The following is a 21033-nucleotide window of genomic DNA, read 5'->3' on the forward strand; positions in this document are numbered from 1 at the left end:
TGTCAACATGAACAAGAAGGTTGGCAAAATTCACTAGAATTTATAAAGATATCAATTAAAAGTATAAGTTAGATAAAGTATAACTGTTTTTATATACTTTGGAGGTTCTGTTTTTCCTTTCCTTTTTAATATGTTCACTATCTAAAACTCTCTTGGTAACTGCCCCTGTTGGCTTTACAAAACAAAATTAGAACTAAAAAAAAAAAGGTTATTAACCATACATGGGCTAAAATAAAAAACTTTTTTTGGCCGTAAATATTAAACGATAGCATTTAATATGTACAGCAATTTAGGTAATTTAAAAATTGGTTTACCATTCCAAAATACTTTTCTTTGAATCTAACGTTTTTTTAATTTTATTGAAAAAGATTTCAGTAAAAAAAAAATGTAAAGGGCAATGCAATGCAAATTCAATTTGCAGGTAGTTTTTCAGGAAATCTTTCTGCAGAATTCACTGTTTTGTCATTGTGCTCTTTATCATGTTTCACAAGCTTAAAAAAGCCAGGCTTGCAATTGTAAGCTTAGCAGAGATGCTGGGAGTNAGCCAGGCTTGCAATTGTAAGCTTAGCAGAGATGCTGGGAGTCTGGGAGGCTACTGGTACAACAGTTTCAAAGCAACGTATCTTTAACAATAATAATGGATAGTGAACCATTTTAATTTTACACTATAACTCTCTGTGTCTTAAATGTGCAGATACGGTTCCAGAAAGGGTTTTTAGCTGATTGTAGGGGTTTAAATCAAAAACCTTATCTTGATAGGATGTTAAGATGTTATATTTATTTCTTGGATTAAAATGGAATGTTTGCAAATATCACAAAGTCTTGCACAATATGACTTCTATTCAATTCACATGTCTATGGTCAGTTTGATGCAATGTTATAAGTCCATTTAACACAATTATTTAATTTGATACCACCTAACAAAACCCAATGCATTTTAACCATTTGATTATTTCTAAACTCTTGCAAACATTTAAATAAAATCAGCATCGTCTAATTATAAGAAAACACTAAAAGTAATAGATCGCATGTTCACTATAGTTTGTGCCTAATGAATTTACAAATAATATTTTAAAGCTAATTATCCGTGTTGATGTTTTTTTTCACTATATAATTGGATTGTTAATCATTTAAGCAATGACTTGATATGGATCCATGTATGCTGATTGGCAGTGTGCTGTGGGAATGGGCTGAGAAGGAGTAACTCACTACTCCTGCCAAAAATACTGTCTCTTTTTTCCATCATGTCGTTAAAGGAGACCAAAGGCCTGAAAACAATGGAGATGATTAAGCTTCCGATCTGATGGAAAACTGGATGGCATGAAGTCATGGCACTTAGATCTCATTGAAAATTGATGGGCTAGTCAAACCGCACTCGATTCTCTGCAACTTTGCTGGCGTAGTTCCTTGATCTATTTTGGTCAGACCTATGCAGCTACTATGCAGCATATATATGGTGACCCAAATCTGGTCTGATAGACAAAAATAATCCATGCATGTCGAGTCTTCGGATCCTTGGGAAGACTGAACATTTGTTCATTAGCACCAGTGGAATATTCTGTTTAAAATTCAGGCAATTAATTTTAAAGTACTTGTTTTCTCCTGCTGTTTCTCTATTTGTCAGGGATTTAACTGAACTATATCAGTACTCTGAAAGCTGTCACATAACAAATTAAGAGCAGATTCTGTGAATACACTCATTGCACATGCTGGATGAAATAAAAACATCATCTAACAAATTACAAAATTACACTAGCCTATTTGTGAGTCTTTATTTCTTGGCTTATTTGGGCGACACTGTTGTTTATGTTGTGTATTTTCCACACAGCATTATAACAGTAATGTGTTCCCAACAGCTGCACAAAATGTGTTGCACTTTTGTTTTATGACCAAACCCAGTGTAATACATAGTGAGGGAGGAAAAATGGCTGACCAAGAAAAATGCCTGTTAAAAGTGTTTGAACCCAAAACTCTCTAAAAAGCAGGAAAAATGTGAAACAAATAGTCAGCAGGGGATTTGTTTCTTGCAGAGGTTAAGGAATGCTTCCAACAATGAAATGAGCAGCTTACAACAGTGAAATGAACATTACCATTTAAAGTGCAGCAATGATCATCATGTAAACAGTATAGGAAAAAAGGAAAACCAGTTTTTCAAAAATAAATGGTGCAAAAGGGCGTTAATATGGAAAGGTTCAGTGCAGTGCAAAATAAATATGGTGCAAAATGCAGTAGGCTATAACATTGAGTTGTGTCTTATTTAAAAGGATTTAAAAAGATAAATACAAAGATAAAGTTGTGTTTATCAGGTTGATAATTATATACAATACAGCAAAAATCATCTGAAGGAACCTGTCGTACCTATATTAATGTCCCTAGTGCAGAAATTATCAATCTGAACTATGCACTACATATTTTTAATGATATGGTAAGGTTTATAAAAGGTGTTTCAGACTATTTTGGCTGTAATGTATCGTCAAAAAAAAATAAAAATAAAAAAAAGCCAAAAAAAGCATTGCACTACATTTAATAAGATCAGTTGGAAAGGTTGTAATTTTATTTAAATATTCTGCTTTGAACACTGATTAAAGAAGATAAATAGCATACTACAACACTTTACAGTTGATCTAATGCTTGTCTATATTACTCTTATAATCTACACATGCGTACTGCACTAGTTGCAGACACAAACTCACATCAACAGTAAGAAGAAACTTAAATCAACTTATGTACTGTAGTGTGTCCTTTCAAAATATAGTCTCAACTGAAAAATATTCAGCACATTTTCAAGTTGAGACATTATGGGGGGTTCTTATTTGTCCACAGTTGGATATTTTATATAAGTAAAACTCTGAAAATGGACAAGCTGCTGCTGAAAGGTAAAACTGACATTAGAAGGCGTCATGAACTATGGGCATTCCTTGATTATGTGGATCAATTTGTCATTAGAGCTCCTTGCAGTGGAAAACCTGGGATATTTTTGGAGTGCAAAGATAATTTCATTAATAGTTTTTGGTTCTTTTTCATGTCCTCACAAAAAAAAAAAAATGAAGTAGAGGATTCCTTAATCTACAAATCCATAGCTTCACATGGCCTTGAACAACAAAGTTTGCAGTAGGTTTTGAACTCACAACCTCAGGATTCCAAGCTCTATGCCCTAACCACTAGGCTGCCACTCCCTCAAAACCACAAACTGTGGGGCAGCACTAATAGATGCAACATAGCAAATGCTACTGATATCATTAAACGCTTGCTAATGAAATTATGTTATTAATATTTATAAGAAAAATATATAAAAATAAAATGACAGCATACACAATGTCACTGCTGTCTTTCTTACATACAATCATCTACCAAACAGGTTTTTTTTCCCTTTAGGAAAACTAATGAACACTTGCTCTAAAAACAAACCTCAGTGTTAATTATATTTTCTCATCTTTATGCGTTTTGAACATCTGCACTGACAGTCTGACATAGAGCAGAGAGATTATTTCTGTAATGGGTCTATTTTAGTGAAATGAATCAAGAACTGATGGAATTTTTGAAAAACTTGATCTTTTCCAACTTTCATCACAGATTAGTGTAGTCACCACATCAAGCATTCCTAGTTGTAACAATGGCCTCTGTGTATTCCTAGAATATGTTTCGCCTTATGCCACCTGCAAAAATTTCCAGATTGTAGTTATTTCACTGAATATTAATTCAGGAAGCTTTGATGACTACTTTTGGTAACAGTTAACGTTTCTGTGATGTTTTTTCTTTTTGCCTTCAAGAAGCTTAATCTACAGACTTTGCAATTCTCCCCTTATAACACTGTTCTTATTGTTCCAACAAAGCTCATCAAGAACACAAACTGTGTATTGTTTCATGTTTCGCACTAACATTTTTCCAATGAAGCCAAGGCATGCTTCTGTCCTATATGTAACATCTGCGTTTAATACATGTAAGATTATTAACTATATATTATATAAGTGTGCAACAATGTACTGTTGTTAACCAGAGTAGAATCAGTCAGAAAATTGGGTATGAGACGATTACATGAAATCTGATGTAAGAACTGTTGGATCTGATTGCACCCATCTGTATTATTGATTACACCTTTAAGACAATATGCTGTCTAAAAAATAGGTGGTGGTTGTCTAAGGTTGAAGTGTTGTTAAGATAACTGACAGAAATTTCAGTAGAATATACTTTATTTTAGATCTTAAAACATGTCTAAAAGGTCACTGTTGCCTCTTTTATTGTTGAATGACCAAACATGCAGATCTCTGAATAATGATCCAATCCATCAAGAGCAATTGTTTTGTAGTAACACAGCTGCAAGTGCCTCTCAACAGATCAAAACAATGATTTATTTTGAACATTTTGTTGAACCTTGCTCTGCTTATGTATGTTTTACTAATTTAAGCAAGTACCAAACCATCCAACACACATAACTGTTGCAACAGGATTACTTGTGTTTTCTCATCTAAATGGAATTAGGGCCACCCATGGATGTGTTCATGTTGACAGATTGGTTCAGTTCCTCTAACATATGGTGACCTCTGAACAGGATGTTATCAAAGTCCCGCCGACCATGTTTTTCAAATTCCAGAGTCAGTTTACTGCAGTTTACTGGATAGTAAACAGCATGCCATGATACTGATAGAGCAGTGTGGAATGGGTCCGTCAATTATTATGTTTAGCATTGGTATTAACTGCACAATGATTAGAGAAATATATATATAAAATGTCTTTGTACTTTAAAATTATTAGCCCCAAAGGAGGAAGTGCTCCACCTATTGGTTTATGCTCAGGCCTCACTTTTGCTTTTGTCACCAACAGGTCATGGTGACCAACGTGACCTCTCTTCTAAAAACAGTGAAGGCAGTGGAGGATGAAGCCACTCGGGGGACAAGGGCACTGGAAGCCACCATCGAGTTCATAAAGCAGGAGCTGACAGTGAGTGTAGCTGACAGGCCAAGCCTCTTTATGGTGTGTTGAGAGTTAAACATTGAGAAGCAGCCTCTCTGCAAAGCAGGGTCGGCGATATGTGTCTATTATTCTGAACAACACAGGGAAGCTCTATGTTCTTTTTTTCCCTTTATTATCTGTCCAGCTCTGTTCCTTCTCCTCTCTCAGCCCCTGCAGACTTTCCCACAGCTCTTATCGGGGTCTTGCTAACGGCACAGCCAGTGTGAGAAATGAAGAAGTTTCAAGAGCTTGTTCTTATGTAATTTGCTGCTAATCCTTATCAGACGACTTTTAGCTTAAACGGGGTTTTATAGAGACCTACAGACTGCAGTTCAGGCCAAATTCCTCAAAGTTCATGTTTTTACACTACTTTTATCTTTTTTAATACCTTTTCTCTCCAGTACACTTCTATACACTGTGTTTATTTTATCTCTGAGCACATATCCAGCCTCATGTTTGTGATTCTTCATCACATCAGGTGTTCCAGTCCAAGGACATTCCGGACAAGTCTGCCTCACCGGAAGAGTTCATCCGCAACACAAAGGGCATCACTGTAGCTACAGCCAAGGCCGTGGCTGCAGGCAACTCTGCTCAGCAGGAGGACGTGATCGCCACGGCCAACCTGAGCCGCAAAGCCATCACTGATATGCTGACTACCTGCAAGGTGCTAATCCACTCCACCCTGCCAAAACAGGCCTTACACAGACAACAGTGGACTGTCAGGGAGCGTGTGAGCCTCTTCCTGCTGAGAGCAGATAATATCGAGTCAAGTTTATTTTCAGGATACTTCTGTGGGAAGTGACTCAGTCAGTGTTCAAAGTCAGGCTAGAAAACATCAGTTAGATATCCTCTTGCACCTACGGATCGGTTTTTAGGAACACAAAAATGGGTGGATCATTGGCAGGTCAGGCAGTGTTTTTCCACATTTAATCATCAGCACAGTTTGTTGTGGTTACGGATTTTTAATTAAAGTGGAACCAATCAGAACTTTAACCTGACTTCAAGTTCTTCACTTGACCAAGCTTTACAGATTTCAAACAAAAAAAAAAGTCTAAATTTATTTAACACCTTGTATGACCATTGTATAAGGTTCACTTTCTATTTTGGGCCCTCTACAGTGTATATCCTAATCTCTACTCTGTGGACTGTTGAATGAAGCAGTTGGCAGGGTTTATTGTAGAAAATGCCAATCAGCCTTTTAGTATTAAAATAAACTTCAAAGGATATAATAGCATTTTTTTTTTTTGTCCGAAATATTTTCTAAACTTATTTAATTTGTGCTTGTGCATACCAGCTATGACGGAAAAGTAATTAAATTTTTTCCTTTTCATATGTGTAATTTGAAAGTACAGTACATAAACCATTATCTTCCCCTACCGGAAAAGAAACCTGATTTCAAAACCATGGAGCATGAACAAAATAAAAATAGAATTAAAAATTGTTTAGTGTATACAAAGGTATGTTATGGACAATTCTAAATGTAGAAAATACATATTTTATGAAGAGAATTGAGTTGATGAATCTGGGGAAAAAGTAAAGCAAACAGCAGGAACAAAGGAATTTAAGAATAGATGAGATTGCTGTCTTTTGTGATCCTCTTCGGCACCAAGAATTGTCTATTTCTAGTCCCAGCATTGTTAAAACTAAGGATAAATGTAAGCCAGTTAGCCTTCCTGCTATCTGCTACGATTCTGAATGAATCACAGTAATGTCTTTTAATCTTATTTTAAAAGTCTCTTAATTAATATCTTCATAGTTTATTTTCCTTCTCAGGCTTTTATTGGACATGTTAGCTTTTAGGTTTCGAGGGGTTTTAAACACTTATTATTTGAATAAAGTGATCAAATGTCCTTTTTAAGATAGTTCTCTTATGTTACAGCAAGCTGCACACCATCCAGATGTGGGGGAGGACTTGAGAGGAAAAGCCTTACAGTATGGCACTGAGTGCATCACAGAATACATCAACCTTCTGGAGCAAGTGCTGCAGGTCTGACTAGTAGATATGTCAGAGATCTATGTGTGCATGTATACTTATAAGCTCTTTTATTGGGAAAAAATATTGATACAGTTTCTTCTCTATCTTATGGTTTGCTGTTCTTACTCTTCTGAGCAGGAAACCCTTTTTAAAAAAAGAGTTCAATGAATAATTCAGTCTATATAAATTAAGGCACATTGTTTTCCAATAAACTCTATGGATTACAAAGTTAATCATTTCTGCAATATAAGATTAAATGTTGAAAAGTTCAAGAAAGATTTCTCATTGAAAAACATGAAGAAAAATTTCAAATTCTCACTTCTTGAAAGATTTAAAAATTCTGATCATCTTTCTTCTTTTATATGTTTCCAGTGAGACTCGTTTTCACATTAATGTTGCTTTTTTAGCAAGCTTATGCAACAGAACCATTTCCTTTTTAAGAAGAGGTCAATAGAGCACATTTTATCAGAAGGAAATAATGAAAATAATACATCTTCAGCAGATCAAACAACATTGAACTTAAACTGAACATGTAATGGGTATATAAAAGTGTTTTGCTTTGCTTTATTAACCCTTTTATGTTTTATTTTTCTAATTATCTTAGGAAGAGTTTACTTTAACATTTTAGTTCATGACCTGGGAGTATAATTTCAGCTGATCCCTGCTTCTTCAGTTTTTACGTTACAATGTTATGCTTTACTGTTTTCAGGTGCTGCAGAGACCCACTCCAGAGCAGAAGCAGCAGCTGGCCGTGCATTCAAAGCATGTGGCTGCCTGTGTGACAGAGCTGGTTCAGACAGCTGAGGCCATGAAAGGTGACATCAACAAACATAACACATACATTCACCACCACTCACTTTGCTAATCAGACACCTCTAGACTTTGAATATAGCTCTCTGCTTTTTAGTCACTTATGCCCCAATTTTGTCTGATGTAACATTTTAATGTAGGATTTTTTTTTCTATTGAGGAAGGCAGTCAAGTGAACTTAGTGCTCTTTTTTTAAAGACATAAGTTGAAAAAAATCATGAAAGTAGAAACAGACTGGGAAAAGAACACTGCAAGAGTTTGTTATAGAGTATACTGTGAGTCTGTATAGTGTGTTATTAAGAAAAAAATCAGTGTGCAGCAAATTTACATTTCACCTGGCAAAGATGTGTTAAAAGGCTTAGATAGGCGCTTAAATTGTCTTTTCCTTTTATAGTTTAATGCCGTAAAAAAGAAAATTTATTAGATATGTTTAATTAGCCATAGAAAGGTCCACAATGAATGGTCAACATTAAAAGTGGATACATGTAAAGTGCTAGTCAGCCGTGTTCCTGATTGATTGATTGATATTAAAATGATTTAGTTACATTTGTAAAGATCAATAAAAGATGGGCCAGTGGTTATTTCATGTTCTTTTTTTTTTTTTCAAATGAAGAGTTATTTGCATCACAGGCTGAATTTCTGTCACACTATTGCACTAAAAGATGAATTATTATTTTTGTATTTATTAAGTCTTTTTGCAGATCTTTCCTGAGGGGGGCCAATAAATGAGTCCGTAGCTGTTTCTCATAAATATTATGGAGATTCTAATTTCAAAATGACTGTAATACATTATTTGGAAGGCAGAGCAGAGGGAAACCGGCTAAGATGGATTTGTGCAACACATTCAGCTTGATGGGTGGGGGAGGGGAGGGGGGTGTCCTGGTGGGGGTCATTGTAGTTTGATGAAATGTAAAAATCCCTGACAGGATTTTGGGGGTGATGAAGATTAGTGCAATCCTCCTATGCATGGAAAACACAGCAGCGCCAGCGAGTCAAACCACAAAAACCTTTCGCCATCTCTAATAAAGATGGCTCCATATTTTCACTTTAGATTATTGAAATCATAGCATAAGGTAATTTCCCATGCAAAGTGCACCAAATGAAGCTTTGTAGGGTGGTTAAGGAATTGTCTACGCATGCCGAAGTACTGCATCTGACAGGGCTAATAGATTGTGTTTGGGTGAGAATTAGATTTCAGAGAACAGCCTGACACACAGTGGGGCTATCCACTTCACCTCTCTAATGTCCCATGTGGTCTCTCTTTTTTCTCTCCTCCCCCTTCTTTCCTTGCTGCCTCAGATGGAGGTAAGTGGTATATGGTGTGTTTTGTTCACCAAGATCAACTTTCATCAGGGTCAGTGGGGGGCCAAAGAGTGGGTTTGGGTGAGGAGCAGATTTCCCGAGCGGTCAACACAATCTATAAACATCATCCCCATCTGTTTCACCAAGCTGTCCTTTAGAAGCTAAGCTTTATGGACATTTAAAACCCTATAAAAAAAAGACAATGATCTATCTGATGTGAATTTCATCCTGCTTACCTTTATCTCATTTTGCCAATTGGTATTATTGTTATATAGGAAACATTTAAGTGTCATTAAGATGATGAAAGGATGGTTTAACTGCGCAGTTAAATGGAAATGCATTGTAGTTTTCTCCCTTAACCTTTGGTGTAAACGAATCAAAAAAAAAAAAGCATCAGTAATCCGATGTCTGCTATCGATCTTCTCCAGGATCAGACTGCGTGGACCCCGAGGACCCCACAGTCATCGCTGAGACAGAGCTCCTCGGAGCAGCAGCGTCCATTGAAGCTGCAGCCAAGAAACTGGAGCAGCTCAAGCCCAGGGCCAAGCCCAAGGTAACAAGTGCCCCACTCAACCTTTTTACGCCCACTCAAACCTAAACACTGCTTTCTGTGATTAATCAGCCAGGAAGATGATGTGGGATGTAGGTAGAAAAAGGTGACGCTGATTTTGAAGTGGAGGCATCTTTTTCTGTAACTGATCTGCTGACATGGAATCATGAAAGGAGAAGATGAGACTGTGTTACACATACACAGTATGTTGACTCAGAGTGCTCTTCCAGTGAGCTAACTTACAAAACTTTCTTCAAAGCGTCTCTTGAACATTATTTTCAACTGCATTGCCAGGAGATGTAATTACACAGCTGGGTTGTGAAGCTTATGTTGGATAGAGCTCAAATGTGCAATGAACTGCTGTGACCCTTTGTGAGAGAGAAATTCTCTGTCCTATTGAACTTATTTCCTTTGTTTTCTAGCAGTGTTTTTCTTCCCTAATCTACTACTGATTTACCTCTGTACTCTCACTACAGGTCAAAACCCAAATTTTGCTTGATGCAAAGACAAAATGTGTGATAATCACAGCTATAAAACTGCTGTTATGTATTTTTTATTTTTCGGAATTTAAGAAGGTCTTGTTTTTGTGGTGTGCTTTGCATGGTTGTGCCGTTTATCTGTTTCTGGACATTTGTGGTCTTGTGTCACAGAAGCTTACCTCCCCTTGTCATAATCATAATTCTTTCTGTAAATGGCGTTATCAGTCCAACCTATTTATGTGTGACATCAAAATGTATAGATTTAGGTCGCTCTTTTTCTAATAAAGACCATGCAGACCCTTGGGTCATACCATGAATATTATAATTCTATGTCAGCAGGCTGAATTTAAGAGGATTTGGTGTTTATGAAAGGAAATCAATCAAGGAAAGGCTTTTCATATTTATTTGTCAGTATCTCCCCCTAGTGGACATTTTGACAAAAATTATACATTTGTGAGAGATATTAGACAGTTTTTTTTTAAACCACTATACTTATTTTATTTAATCTGAGAAAGGTTTTGTGGTTCAATAATTTATGAAGTTAGAGGTCCAAACATTTTAAAAAACATATTAGTAAGTATTTGGTGGGATCACCTTTCACTGCAATCACAGCTGTAATTTTAGGGAATTTTTTTCCAGCTTTGAGACTGAATTCTTTTTATTTATTTTAAATTTTTTTGTCGTAAAAAACATTCATGCGGTCTTAATTGGATGGAGAAACACCGTGAACATCATTATTTAAGCCGTGCTGAACTTTCTGATTTTGACATAGGTCTGCTTTGGACGGTTGTGGCACTCAAATGAACTTTAGTAAAAAACATTCTAGCGTAGATCAGTTTCTATATCTATATTAAAGAAATAATGTTTTGAAAAATTCAGCTTGTGAAAAATAATATTTTTACATCCTAGTCAGCTATTTAATTTAGAACACCTACAGAGTTTCAAAACTCTCCAAATGGTTTCAGACTTGACCAGCAAGCTAAACAACCACAGATACCCAAAAGACAGTCATTGAGACACTACACAAGTAGGATGACCTACAAAAAATCTTTGCTTTAGCAATACTAGTTCTGTATTCAAGCATATTCATAGAAAGTTTAATGAAGAGAAAAGTGGAGGAAGACATTCACAAGCAACAATCACGGCACATCAAGAGCCACTATACAGAGACACATGGGCTGCAATGATGCATTCTTCATTGTGAAGCCAATCCTTTTCCAGGGACAATGTCCAGGGCATTCTAACTGAGCTAAGGAGGAAAAAAAAACAGTGTTGCCCGGAGGTCTAAAATATATATTTAAACTGAAATTGGCAGTACATCTGGTTTTAGAGTCTGGAAGAAGAGTCCATAGGCATAGAACCCCTTTTTTTTTTAAGTCCAGGGTCAATTTTCCTTAGTTCAGTGGTTTATAAAACTGGGCCATCAGTACCCGCTGTCCTGCATGTTTGAGATGTGTCCCTGCTCCATCACACCTGCATCAAATGGTTGCACTCCCTCTTCGGCCGCCGCCACAGGCTGCAGGGGGCTACTAATCACCTATTTATTAAAGTCAGACATGTAGAGGCAGGGAAAGGCCTGAAACATGCAGGACATTGGGCTTGAAGACCACTGAGCGTGTCATGCCATCTGCTATAGTTGGTCCACAGTCAGTGCAGTTATTGAACAGAACATTTTTGAATACTTAATGGTTGCTTTTGATAACAAGCTTATTGGAGATGAAGATTTCATTTTCCAGTCTTGCTACATGAAGTTGCTTCCAAAGGAAACAAAGGCTGATTCTATATCTATGCTATTACTGTGGTGGATTGGTCAGCAACCTCCCCTGACAGGAATCAAACGGAGAAGAGATCTTTAATTCTAGTCCTAAGGTCTTTAAAGTCTGATTTCATGCAAGTATTAGAGGTAGCTCTTTTTCATCACACCTGAATCAAAAAATCCACTCATCAACAGGATTCTGGAGAACTTGAGTGCATATTGAGGAGGTAATTCAGCCATTTCATTCGGGCCTGTAAAAGCAGACGCATTTAAAGGTGCAGGGCATTTTAAGACCGCTGTCATAGAGAATCTGTGGGATATTGTCAAGAGGATGAGATATTTCACATCCGAAAATGCAATTGTGGCCTCTATTACACCTCAGCAGAAACACAGGCTGATCGCATTCATGACAGTCCACCTTGATGCAGTGATTCATGTTCAAGGAGGCTCAACCAAGTATTCAATTTAAACAAATCAACCTACTTTTTCAGAATTTTGACATTTCTCTATTTCCTTTTTATAGGTCTTATGTAATATTCTTATTTTCTGAGACACTGAATTATATTTTTTAGAACCAGATTTACAGATTGCATTACTAATAGATGTTGTTTCAATTGATTCCATTATCTGACACAGTTGTTGATATGGCGTTTAAAGTTTGGTACATTTTATAGCTGTCTACCCCTGTCTTATATTTCATATCAACTTTATCATTACCCATCTGGTGTGTTCCCTGGTGTTAATTTTAAGGTGTGTGTTCACAAATGTTTTTTCAATAGCGTTTAAATTCCACACATACTGACTCTTATTTACTAATTAGATGACATCTAGAGGGCATTGATTTAATTTGATCTTATTTATATCAGAGTAAAGAAGGCTTAATTTATATCCATATTGCAAATTTTAGATTTGAATCTACAATAAACCTATAAAACATAATGATCCTTTAAGTTCTAAAACCAGATCCCTTTTATTTATAAAGCACATTTAAAAGAAATTTTGTTTAACCAAAGTGATTCTATAGTGCAAACACAGATCAGACCAAGAAACAAATAATAAAGTATATTTTTAAGAGACACCAAATTAATAAGAGAAGAAAACTGTTGAATGTTTCATGACAAATTTTTCCATGCTATTTTGAGCCATGACAAATAGCACTTCATTTATGTCCTACTATATGTTGTCAGTCATTCATTTGAATTCCCAAAAAGCTTAAATAAAATTTTGATGCATTCGTTAAACACTATATTTGTAGATAGGGTTTAGGATAAATACCCCTGCAAGTCTTTGTATATATATATATATATTTTGTGATTCACAAATAGTTATGTAGCTTTATTCACTGTTATAGAATTAATGCAGTTATGCAGAGTAAAAAAGCAAAACACACTATTATTTATCATAGCTTATATCAGTAAAAAAAAAAAGGTTTTAAACACTTTTAGACTTTGTGTTTCCAACAACCGCTTGCATTCTTCTTCTGTTTTACTCCCACTGCTCTTTTCTCCTTTATAACTTCTGCCCTTTAAGGGTAGACGGCTCCCCTGCTCCAAGCATGCGTCCTACCCACCCCCCAACTCCCTAAGCCATTGTAGACCTGGAAGCCTTCTCTGCAGGGCTCTGTCTGATATGTTTGATATATTAGGTTGTTATTCAGTCCAACTATATATCAAACATATTCCTACAGTGTCCCGCTCTGTCTCCAGCCACGTGTGCCTTATGTGTTTATGGAGGTCTGTGGTCAGTCACATCCTGTTGACCGCTGACGCAGAGAGGGCCATTTGTTAAATGTCCCCAAACTGCACCTCCATGATTTTTCATTCTGTTCTTTAGTTTATTTGATGGAAAAGGACCATTAATACTGAACTTTATATCCCCTAGAATGTATTGTATCTAGTTTTGAATTATGTGAAAAATAAAATTGAAGATCACTATACTTTAAAGAAAACCAACTATTATGGTATCTGTATTATGGCTTTAAGATTCCTAAAAAGTAATTTTTTTTTATTTTTTATTTTAGGGATTTTTGCCTTGGTTTTATCTGTTCATTGCAGATTGAGGCCTGTAACTTTTTGGGGATTGTTTTCTACAGCAGGCGGATGAGACGCTGGATTTTGAGGACCAGATCTTAGAAGCAGCAAAGTCCATCGCTGCAGCTACCAGTGCTCTTGTTAAATCTGCATCTGTGGCTCAGAGAGAACTGGTAGCACAAGGCAAGGTAAAAAAAAAACAACTGTTCTTTGTTTTGCTTTTTCATATGATGTGGAAATACACCTAATATAGATTATACAACTGCTGGGTTAAAGACGTATAAGTTCTGATAATTTGCTTATTTAGTTCTGTGCCTCAGTTCGGTCCAGTCAAGCTCTGGGTTGAGTCAACACAGCAGGATTATGTTAAGGGTTTTACCCAGAAAAATGGGCAAAATGAAAAGAAATCTGACTCCACTTCAATCACTAAGCTGCAATTTGACTTCAGTTTTAAAATGACTAAGATAATAATTAGCAGCACAAACAACAACCACCATATGAAAAAGCCCACTTAGATGAATAAAGTAAATATTTGTATACTTGTATTGACAATATAGTAAAAAAGAGCCATCTCTAATACATTTTAAATTATGTTTAAATTGTTAAATTAAATAAGCACTAGCTTGCTTTAACTGATTAGCAGTTAAAAGGTTAAGTCAAGTGAAAAATGTCCTTCTTACTTAACAATTAATGATCTTAAGTGATTAAACTTGTGCTCAAATCATTAAAGGTATAGTGGAGGATGCATAAACCCAGTATAAACCCAGCATTCGGGTTAAGAAAACAACCCAGCAGTTTTTCATTATTGGTTTGCAAGTGCATGATCCTTTAATTTCTTTTTTTTAGGTTGGATCCATTCTAGCTAATGCAGTAGATGACGGCCAATGGTCACAGGGTCTCATATCAGCTGTAAGTTCCTTTGAGACGTTGCTAAACAAAATGCTGTAGGAAATGTTGAACTCAGTCATAAGTGCTACTTTGTACTTTCCTGTAGGCTCGTATGGTAGCAGCAGCCACCAGTAGCCTGTGTGAGGCAGCTAATGCTTCAGTGCAGGGTCACGCCAGCGAGGAAAAGCTCATCTCTTCAGCCAAGCAGGTTGCAGCCTCTACTGCTCAGCTGCTGGTAGCTTGCAAGGTGAAGGCGGACCACAATTCTGAAGCCATGCGGAGATTACAGGTAACACCTGATTACAGCTTTAAAAGATAAATAGATCATACAGTTGCTAACTTTTTTAACACGTTTCTGCAGGCTGCAGGGAATGCAGTAAAGCGGGCATCAGACAACTTGGTCAAAGCAGCGCAAAAAGCAGCATTTGACAAGACAGAGGATGACAGCGTTGTGGTGAAGACCAAATTCGTTGGAGGCATTGCTCAGGTTGAAGAAAAATCTATGAATGAATCTTGTGAAGTCTTGTGTATAAATCCTCCCGACTGCGATGTTTGCCCTTTTCCGTTAAATGTTACTGAGCGGTTGCGTTTCTTGCCCATTTATCAAAATGTCACAGTTGTTTTTCTGAAATTGTGATGAGCTCCCACAGATAAAAAGCCCATCAGATCTCTTTCAAAGCTGTTTACCAGGTTTGGTAGACACTAAAAGCTAGAAATTATCACACCTCAGAAGACTTTGAACTGCTTCCGTGTTGGAATAGAGAATCTTAATCTTTTGCAAAAGCAAACCAGCAAACAAAGATCAACAATATTTAATGAGTGTTTTTCTGTCATTTTCTTTTTGTTCCTGATTGGATTCCTGTGTCAGTGAGATACTCAACACTACTGAACTTAAGCCTGACATTATTCTGTCTTAACAATATCTTTGTCAGACAGACAGTTCTTAGACCCCAATTTAACTGTAACCACCTGAGGCTCCGATTGACATTTAGAATCTAGGAAAGTAACTAAACAACATATTTATAACTTAACTACAGGGGAAGTGACTATACATGCACTTTTTTTCTTTCTTTTTCAACTGCAATACTGACATAGCAATTTAACTCTAAATTAGTTTAGCTGTTTATAGTTTTATTTACTGCCTATTCACAACAACCTGTGCAATTATATAAAATACCATTTAAATTTAGGTAAATACATGTCAATAGTTTAAGATACAAATTGAATCTGTCTCTTTCTATCCTAATTACAATACAAAGTTGATTGATCAATTTATTGCTATATTTTCTATGTAAGGAATCCATAACCACAGCTCCATTACATTTTCAGACCTCTTTCATTTCATGCAAGCATGTGAAAGAATTAAGAAAATGTGAAAAGGATGAACTCCCTGGCTTTCCCAACATCCAACTATTATTACAAACTAGTTACATTAAGAGGACAGGAAGTGGAGAGAAAAAAAACCCTAAAACACTGATCAAGGAATACCATTTGGGGAAAGAAAATTAGCGAGGGGAACACTTTAATGGCAGTAAAAAATTTATTGTATCTCGCAAAGAGACTCAGCTATGCACAGAAGCATTTAGTTAAGGGATTCTGTGAATATTCACACTGTTAATGGCAGGCCAGCAAAAAACTATTCAGATCAATAAATTATTTTATCAGGCCCAAAATAGATAACACATTTCAAAGCAAAAGCTTGCAATTTTAGGTGACAGAACAGGTTTGTCTCCACTAGTGTGATGTAGTACTTTAATCACTTGGGCTTAAGAGACTGATATACGTTCTTAGCTTATAGGTATAGTGAAGGATGTTCTTCTTCCAGGTAGATCATCAAAGTAAGTGGTCCTCTTTATTGTCAATCATTCTGGTGATGTTTACGTAATGCCGTTCTATATGCTGGTCTCCATTTCACTTGCCGGTGATGAGTCTGACAAAGTTGAAAAATTGCAAATCTTCTTTTGGAAAGTAAGCTTGTATGAGTTATGCAAACAGCAACTTATAAACAGAGCATGCATGAGGGAAATGGGCTTGTGCATACTCTCGCACACGTTTAATAGGCGTTCCCTCTCGGGAGCGGGTACAGGTGCATTTTTTTTTTTTTTACTGGAGAGGGGGGGTCTTTTAAAAAATTTGCGAAAATTCTCCACTGTACCTTTAACTACATTAAGTTTTATTTACTACTCTCAAGGTCATGGAGATAAATTATGACTTAAAAAACAAATCAGATCTGTTTGATAGGCCTCTGATGAAAGCAGGTCCATATATGAGCAGAAAGCTTTAAAATACATTTTTTAATAAGCATTGTTTCCATCAGCTGTCCCTGATTTTTCTCAGATTATCGCAGCTCAGGAGGAGATGTTAAGGAAGGAGCGAGAACTGGAGGAGGCTCGGAAGAAGCTGGCTCAGATCCGGCAGCAGCAATACAAATTCCTGCCCAGCGAACTGAGGGAGGACGAGGGCTGACCAAGCCTGCAGGCGAGAATGCTGATGTACAGATGCCAACATCTCCTCATCAGGAGGCAGTGCTGATGTACTGTCGCCCGCTTTGCTCTGACGTCACTAAAGACTATGTTCAGCACTTGAAACAGGCCTGTTCGTTGACAAAACAAGTGCCTGTGCTTTGTAGTGTACTTGTGTGAGTGTAAGTGTGTGATGTGTTTGTCAGTGAATGGTTTTGATTTTGAGAATTTAATATAAAGAAAGTTCTTAGTGTGAGCAAACAGAGACAAATGGATTGAGTTATTTTCAGTGTGGGTATCTGTGCATCATGAGCGTTACTGACTGTTACAGGCATGAATCAAAGATCTTAAGTATGCCGAATCTCTCAGTAATTACAGAACCCTCTTAGCTATTTAAAGCCTATATGATTAAACTGATGTTCCGAAAATAAAGGTTTGTAGCTCATGATTTATATGAAATAAATCCTCTAAGGATGACTAAAAAGCAGTAAGGGCAAAGCCTCTTTTTAACAGTGGGCTTGCATGCACCATTGCTTTAAACACATATCAATAAAGCTACTAACCAATACCTATAGAGTATTATAGTTAGAAAAAGGCCCTTGTATTTTACTAAGAGTGTTAATCTATGGGGATTGGAGTTAAACAAACATATTTTCTCACTAAATGCATCTAAACTAAGCTGTACTTGACGCCAAACACAAATTGTTTTACTGTAAAAATAACAAGCATTGATCCAAACTATAAATCAAATAGAAAACCAGTTCCTATGAAAAAGAGCGTTATATTCCGATCTAAATGTGACCAAATATGTTTTGCTGCTTGTACAATATTGCACTCAAAGAATCCTATTGATTTGTTTTCCCTAAAATACAGAGAGCTGTATAAAGTTATAAACAGTATTATTACATTGTTTGAGATGTTTTTGTCTTCTTTCATATTTTGAATTTTCATCCGCAAAGTTTCCGTGTCCCCTGTACTCATTCAGGGTTCCTTCACAGTAATTATTGGTTTGGAAAAGGATTTTAGTATTTAACACAACTGGACAAATGGGAGAGAAGATTTTATTGTCTCTTTACACGGTTGTTACCATGATGTCAGCCAGTTTTCATGGAAAACACCCATTGCTGAGTTGAACATATTAGTTTTAGTAGATATTTCATGGAGAGATGTTAATCAGGTGACCAAACAACACTCAAAATCTTAGATCTAAGAATTTTTAGACCATAAGCTTATGTGGAACATTGGAGTTCTGAGTGTTTCTGACTATCATTTATTTACACATTCGGTGTAGTTGTCAATTACACATGATTGTCATATTCATTTTGGATTTTTATTTACTTGTTTGAGCCCTTTTTCCATTTTGTTTTCAAGGCACCTTTAAGAACATGGCTGATTTTCAAAACAACAAGAAAGGGATGGAGAAGTTTGAATTTCCTGTGGTTATACAATTATACGTACAAACTCATGGTTTACTCATGTCAGGATATTTTTTTTTTTTTTAGCATAATTGTTGTTAAATTTGTTGGTGACAAAAAGAATACCTCTATTGTTTTATTAATTCCCAAATCAGTTTGGATGTTTGTTGGGATATTTGTCCTGTTGAAACACCATATTTTGTTCATGTTTTACCCACCCTGCTCTTGATCAGGTTTGAACTCCAGCTTTGCATACTGTAATACAACTTAACTAAATAGCATGCTAGGGATTTGATAGAAAGCTTATAGATTTGAAAAACCTCATCTTGACCAGTCCAATCAAATGTATTCTCTTTTATTCATTGCATTTTAATTTTAAATCGACCAAATTACGTAATTTAACTATATTCCAGATTCCATTTGGTTTATTTTTGTGCATGACTACCAATTTCCAGCTGAATTTCAATGTAGTTATTTTGTAAGCCTGTGCTTTTGGGCCATATGTTTGGTTTCTCCTAAACTTTCTGACAAATTTTCTTTTATCCAAACCTAACAGTTTGTGTCAGATAGTAAACTATTGAGTGTTTCAATCGAACAGTACTTGCAAACACAATCTAAACTGGTTCTGAAAAATGATAAAGCAGGTTTATATTAGGATTAGTATCCTTTATCCAAAAACACCACCCACCAAACTTTTAAAGATTTATTAAAAAACAGTTGAAACACTGATTTGACCGCAGAAACCAGCCATATTAAAATGAATGCTGCTCAGATGTGTCTAAAATCACTATGAATTATTAGAGAAACTCGTTAAGGATGTCTTTGTCTAAACCACAGTCCACAGTTTCTAGCAGGGTTGCTGCAAACAATTATTTCCATCAGAGGACACAAGTTGATAAAAGTAAAATATCAGTAAAAATTGTATTCTGTTTGAGGTATGAATCGTTTTTTGCATTTATTGCTGACATCAAACATGGCCCGATGACTGACCAAGACATACGTTTGCATTGGGGAAAGCAATGTGTTGGAACCCTGACCTAATCACATTTATTTAGATCCCCCAGTCACTGCCTCATCTTACTGAAGTCCTTTTTATATTAGACTCTGGGTCTATGGAAATGAAATACACTGGATATTACAGCAAGGTAATGTTGAGTTACTGCTGTTATTGGGTAGAAAATAAGCTCCTTCCAGTGATATTGGCCGTTAAGCTTTTTTCCCATATCTTTCACAGTAACAGCAGGAGTTCAAGGCTTCCATGACAGAAAATCTTTATTAGAAAACAGCTTTTTGCTCATTTTGAAGAAATTAATTATGTTTTGTTCTATCCTATTAATGACTTACACATGCTTGAAATTAACTACTGTCCATCTCCTCAGTCTTTCCATGCTTGTCATGTCTGCAACGTGTACTAGTGCCTTACTTGAGTCTGCGCAGCAAGCAGTTGAACGCAAGGCTAGCTGGGAGCATGAGCCGCCTCCTCTCTGGGTCAGAATCATAACGCCAGTCAAACAGCAAAATCTTTGCCATACTGGTGGCCTATACCTGCCGGCAGTGTTATAGTGCTGATATTAAAGGGCATCTGTTGATACCTTTAGGGTTTAGTTACTAACACTTGGCTGCATTCAGTGAGCTACACTTATCTGAGGTGATGAAATTATTTAAATTGATTTAGCCTAATCCCAATAATTGTTGAGCTGAATAATTTCCTTGTTGCATTGTCTAGACTAAACCACTATTAAGATGTTTCTTTGTTGATGTAAGACTTATCCTGAAATATACTGTCCAGCAGATATGTCTGAGTATTACTGGAATAGAATAAGCGTTTCTCTGTTATAAACAAGTGTTGTGCTTTCTTTAACAGATTGCGTCGGTTGTATCATTTGATGCTGTATGTACAATATTTATCTGGTCACAAAAATATTTTTTGTATTCACTAAAAAATAAAAAAGTTTTAAAACAACCAGCATTTCTATGTTTTTATTAATATCAGATTTATATGGTTGCAGTCTTTTTTGTTTATTGTTTGCATCATCAGATCAGACTGTTATGTTTTCTTTCTAATATGGTCTTATATCAGAAGATCAGTATATACAAATGCTTTTAACTACTTTAGGGCTGCAACTAACAACTATTTTGCAAATCGGTTATTCTGTTGATTATTTTTTGATTAATGGATTAATAATCAGATAGCAAAAGGTTCCTTAAAGAAGATTTTTTTTACAAATTTACCCCAGGGGAAATTGAAACGTTTTGACCTTAGGAGTTCTGATAAAGCATATTGAATGTTTTGTATCTTAAATGCAAAATGTTTACATATATATATATATATATATATATTATTTTTACAATTTTGATATAATTACTGCTCTAAGCAGATTGCTCTTTTAGCTAATGCATGTTTTACAGTCTCTATA

The 21033-nt window shown here is 36.0% G+C and overlaps 1 protein-coding gene across 4 annotated transcripts in view; it reads left to right on the forward strand.

Annotated features, from left to right (window-relative positions):
• The window catches only part of tln2 (talin 2), a 133179-nt gene extending 112631 nt beyond the window's left edge, over window positions 1-20548 (forward strand). For 3 of the 4 annotated variants that reach the window (XM_015378935.1, XM_015378937.1, XM_015378936.1), the window contains exons 48-58: window positions 4822-4938; window positions 5429-5614; window positions 6830-6937; window positions 7635-7740; window positions 9034-9039; window positions 9465-9589; window positions 13914-14039; window positions 14698-14760; window positions 14846-15028; window positions 15101-15226; window positions 17077-20548. In XM_015378935.1, the coding sequence (XP_015234421.1) occupies window positions 4822-4938; window positions 5429-5614; window positions 6830-6937; window positions 7635-7740; window positions 9034-9039; window positions 9465-9589; window positions 13914-14039; window positions 14698-14760; window positions 14846-15028; window positions 15101-15226; window positions 17077-17205 (1275 nt within the window). In that variant the 3' untranslated portion in view covers window positions 17206-20548. The remainder of the gene's footprint in view (window positions 1-4821; window positions 4939-5428; window positions 5615-6829; window positions 6938-7634; window positions 7741-9033; window positions 9040-9464; window positions 9590-13913; window positions 14040-14697; window positions 14761-14845; window positions 15029-15100; window positions 15227-17076) is intronic. The other variant, XM_015378938.1, reaches the window with a different exon arrangement.
• The last annotated feature ends 485 nt before the right edge of the window (window positions 20549-21033 follow it).

Source organism: Cyprinodon variegatus, unplaced genomic scaffold, assembly GCF_000732505.1.
Source record: "Cyprinodon variegatus isolate N-32 unplaced genomic scaffold, C_variegatus-1.0 Scaffold182, whole genome shotgun sequence".
NCBI lineage: Eukaryota > Metazoa > Chordata > Actinopteri > Cyprinodontiformes > Cyprinodontidae > Cyprinodon > Cyprinodon variegatus.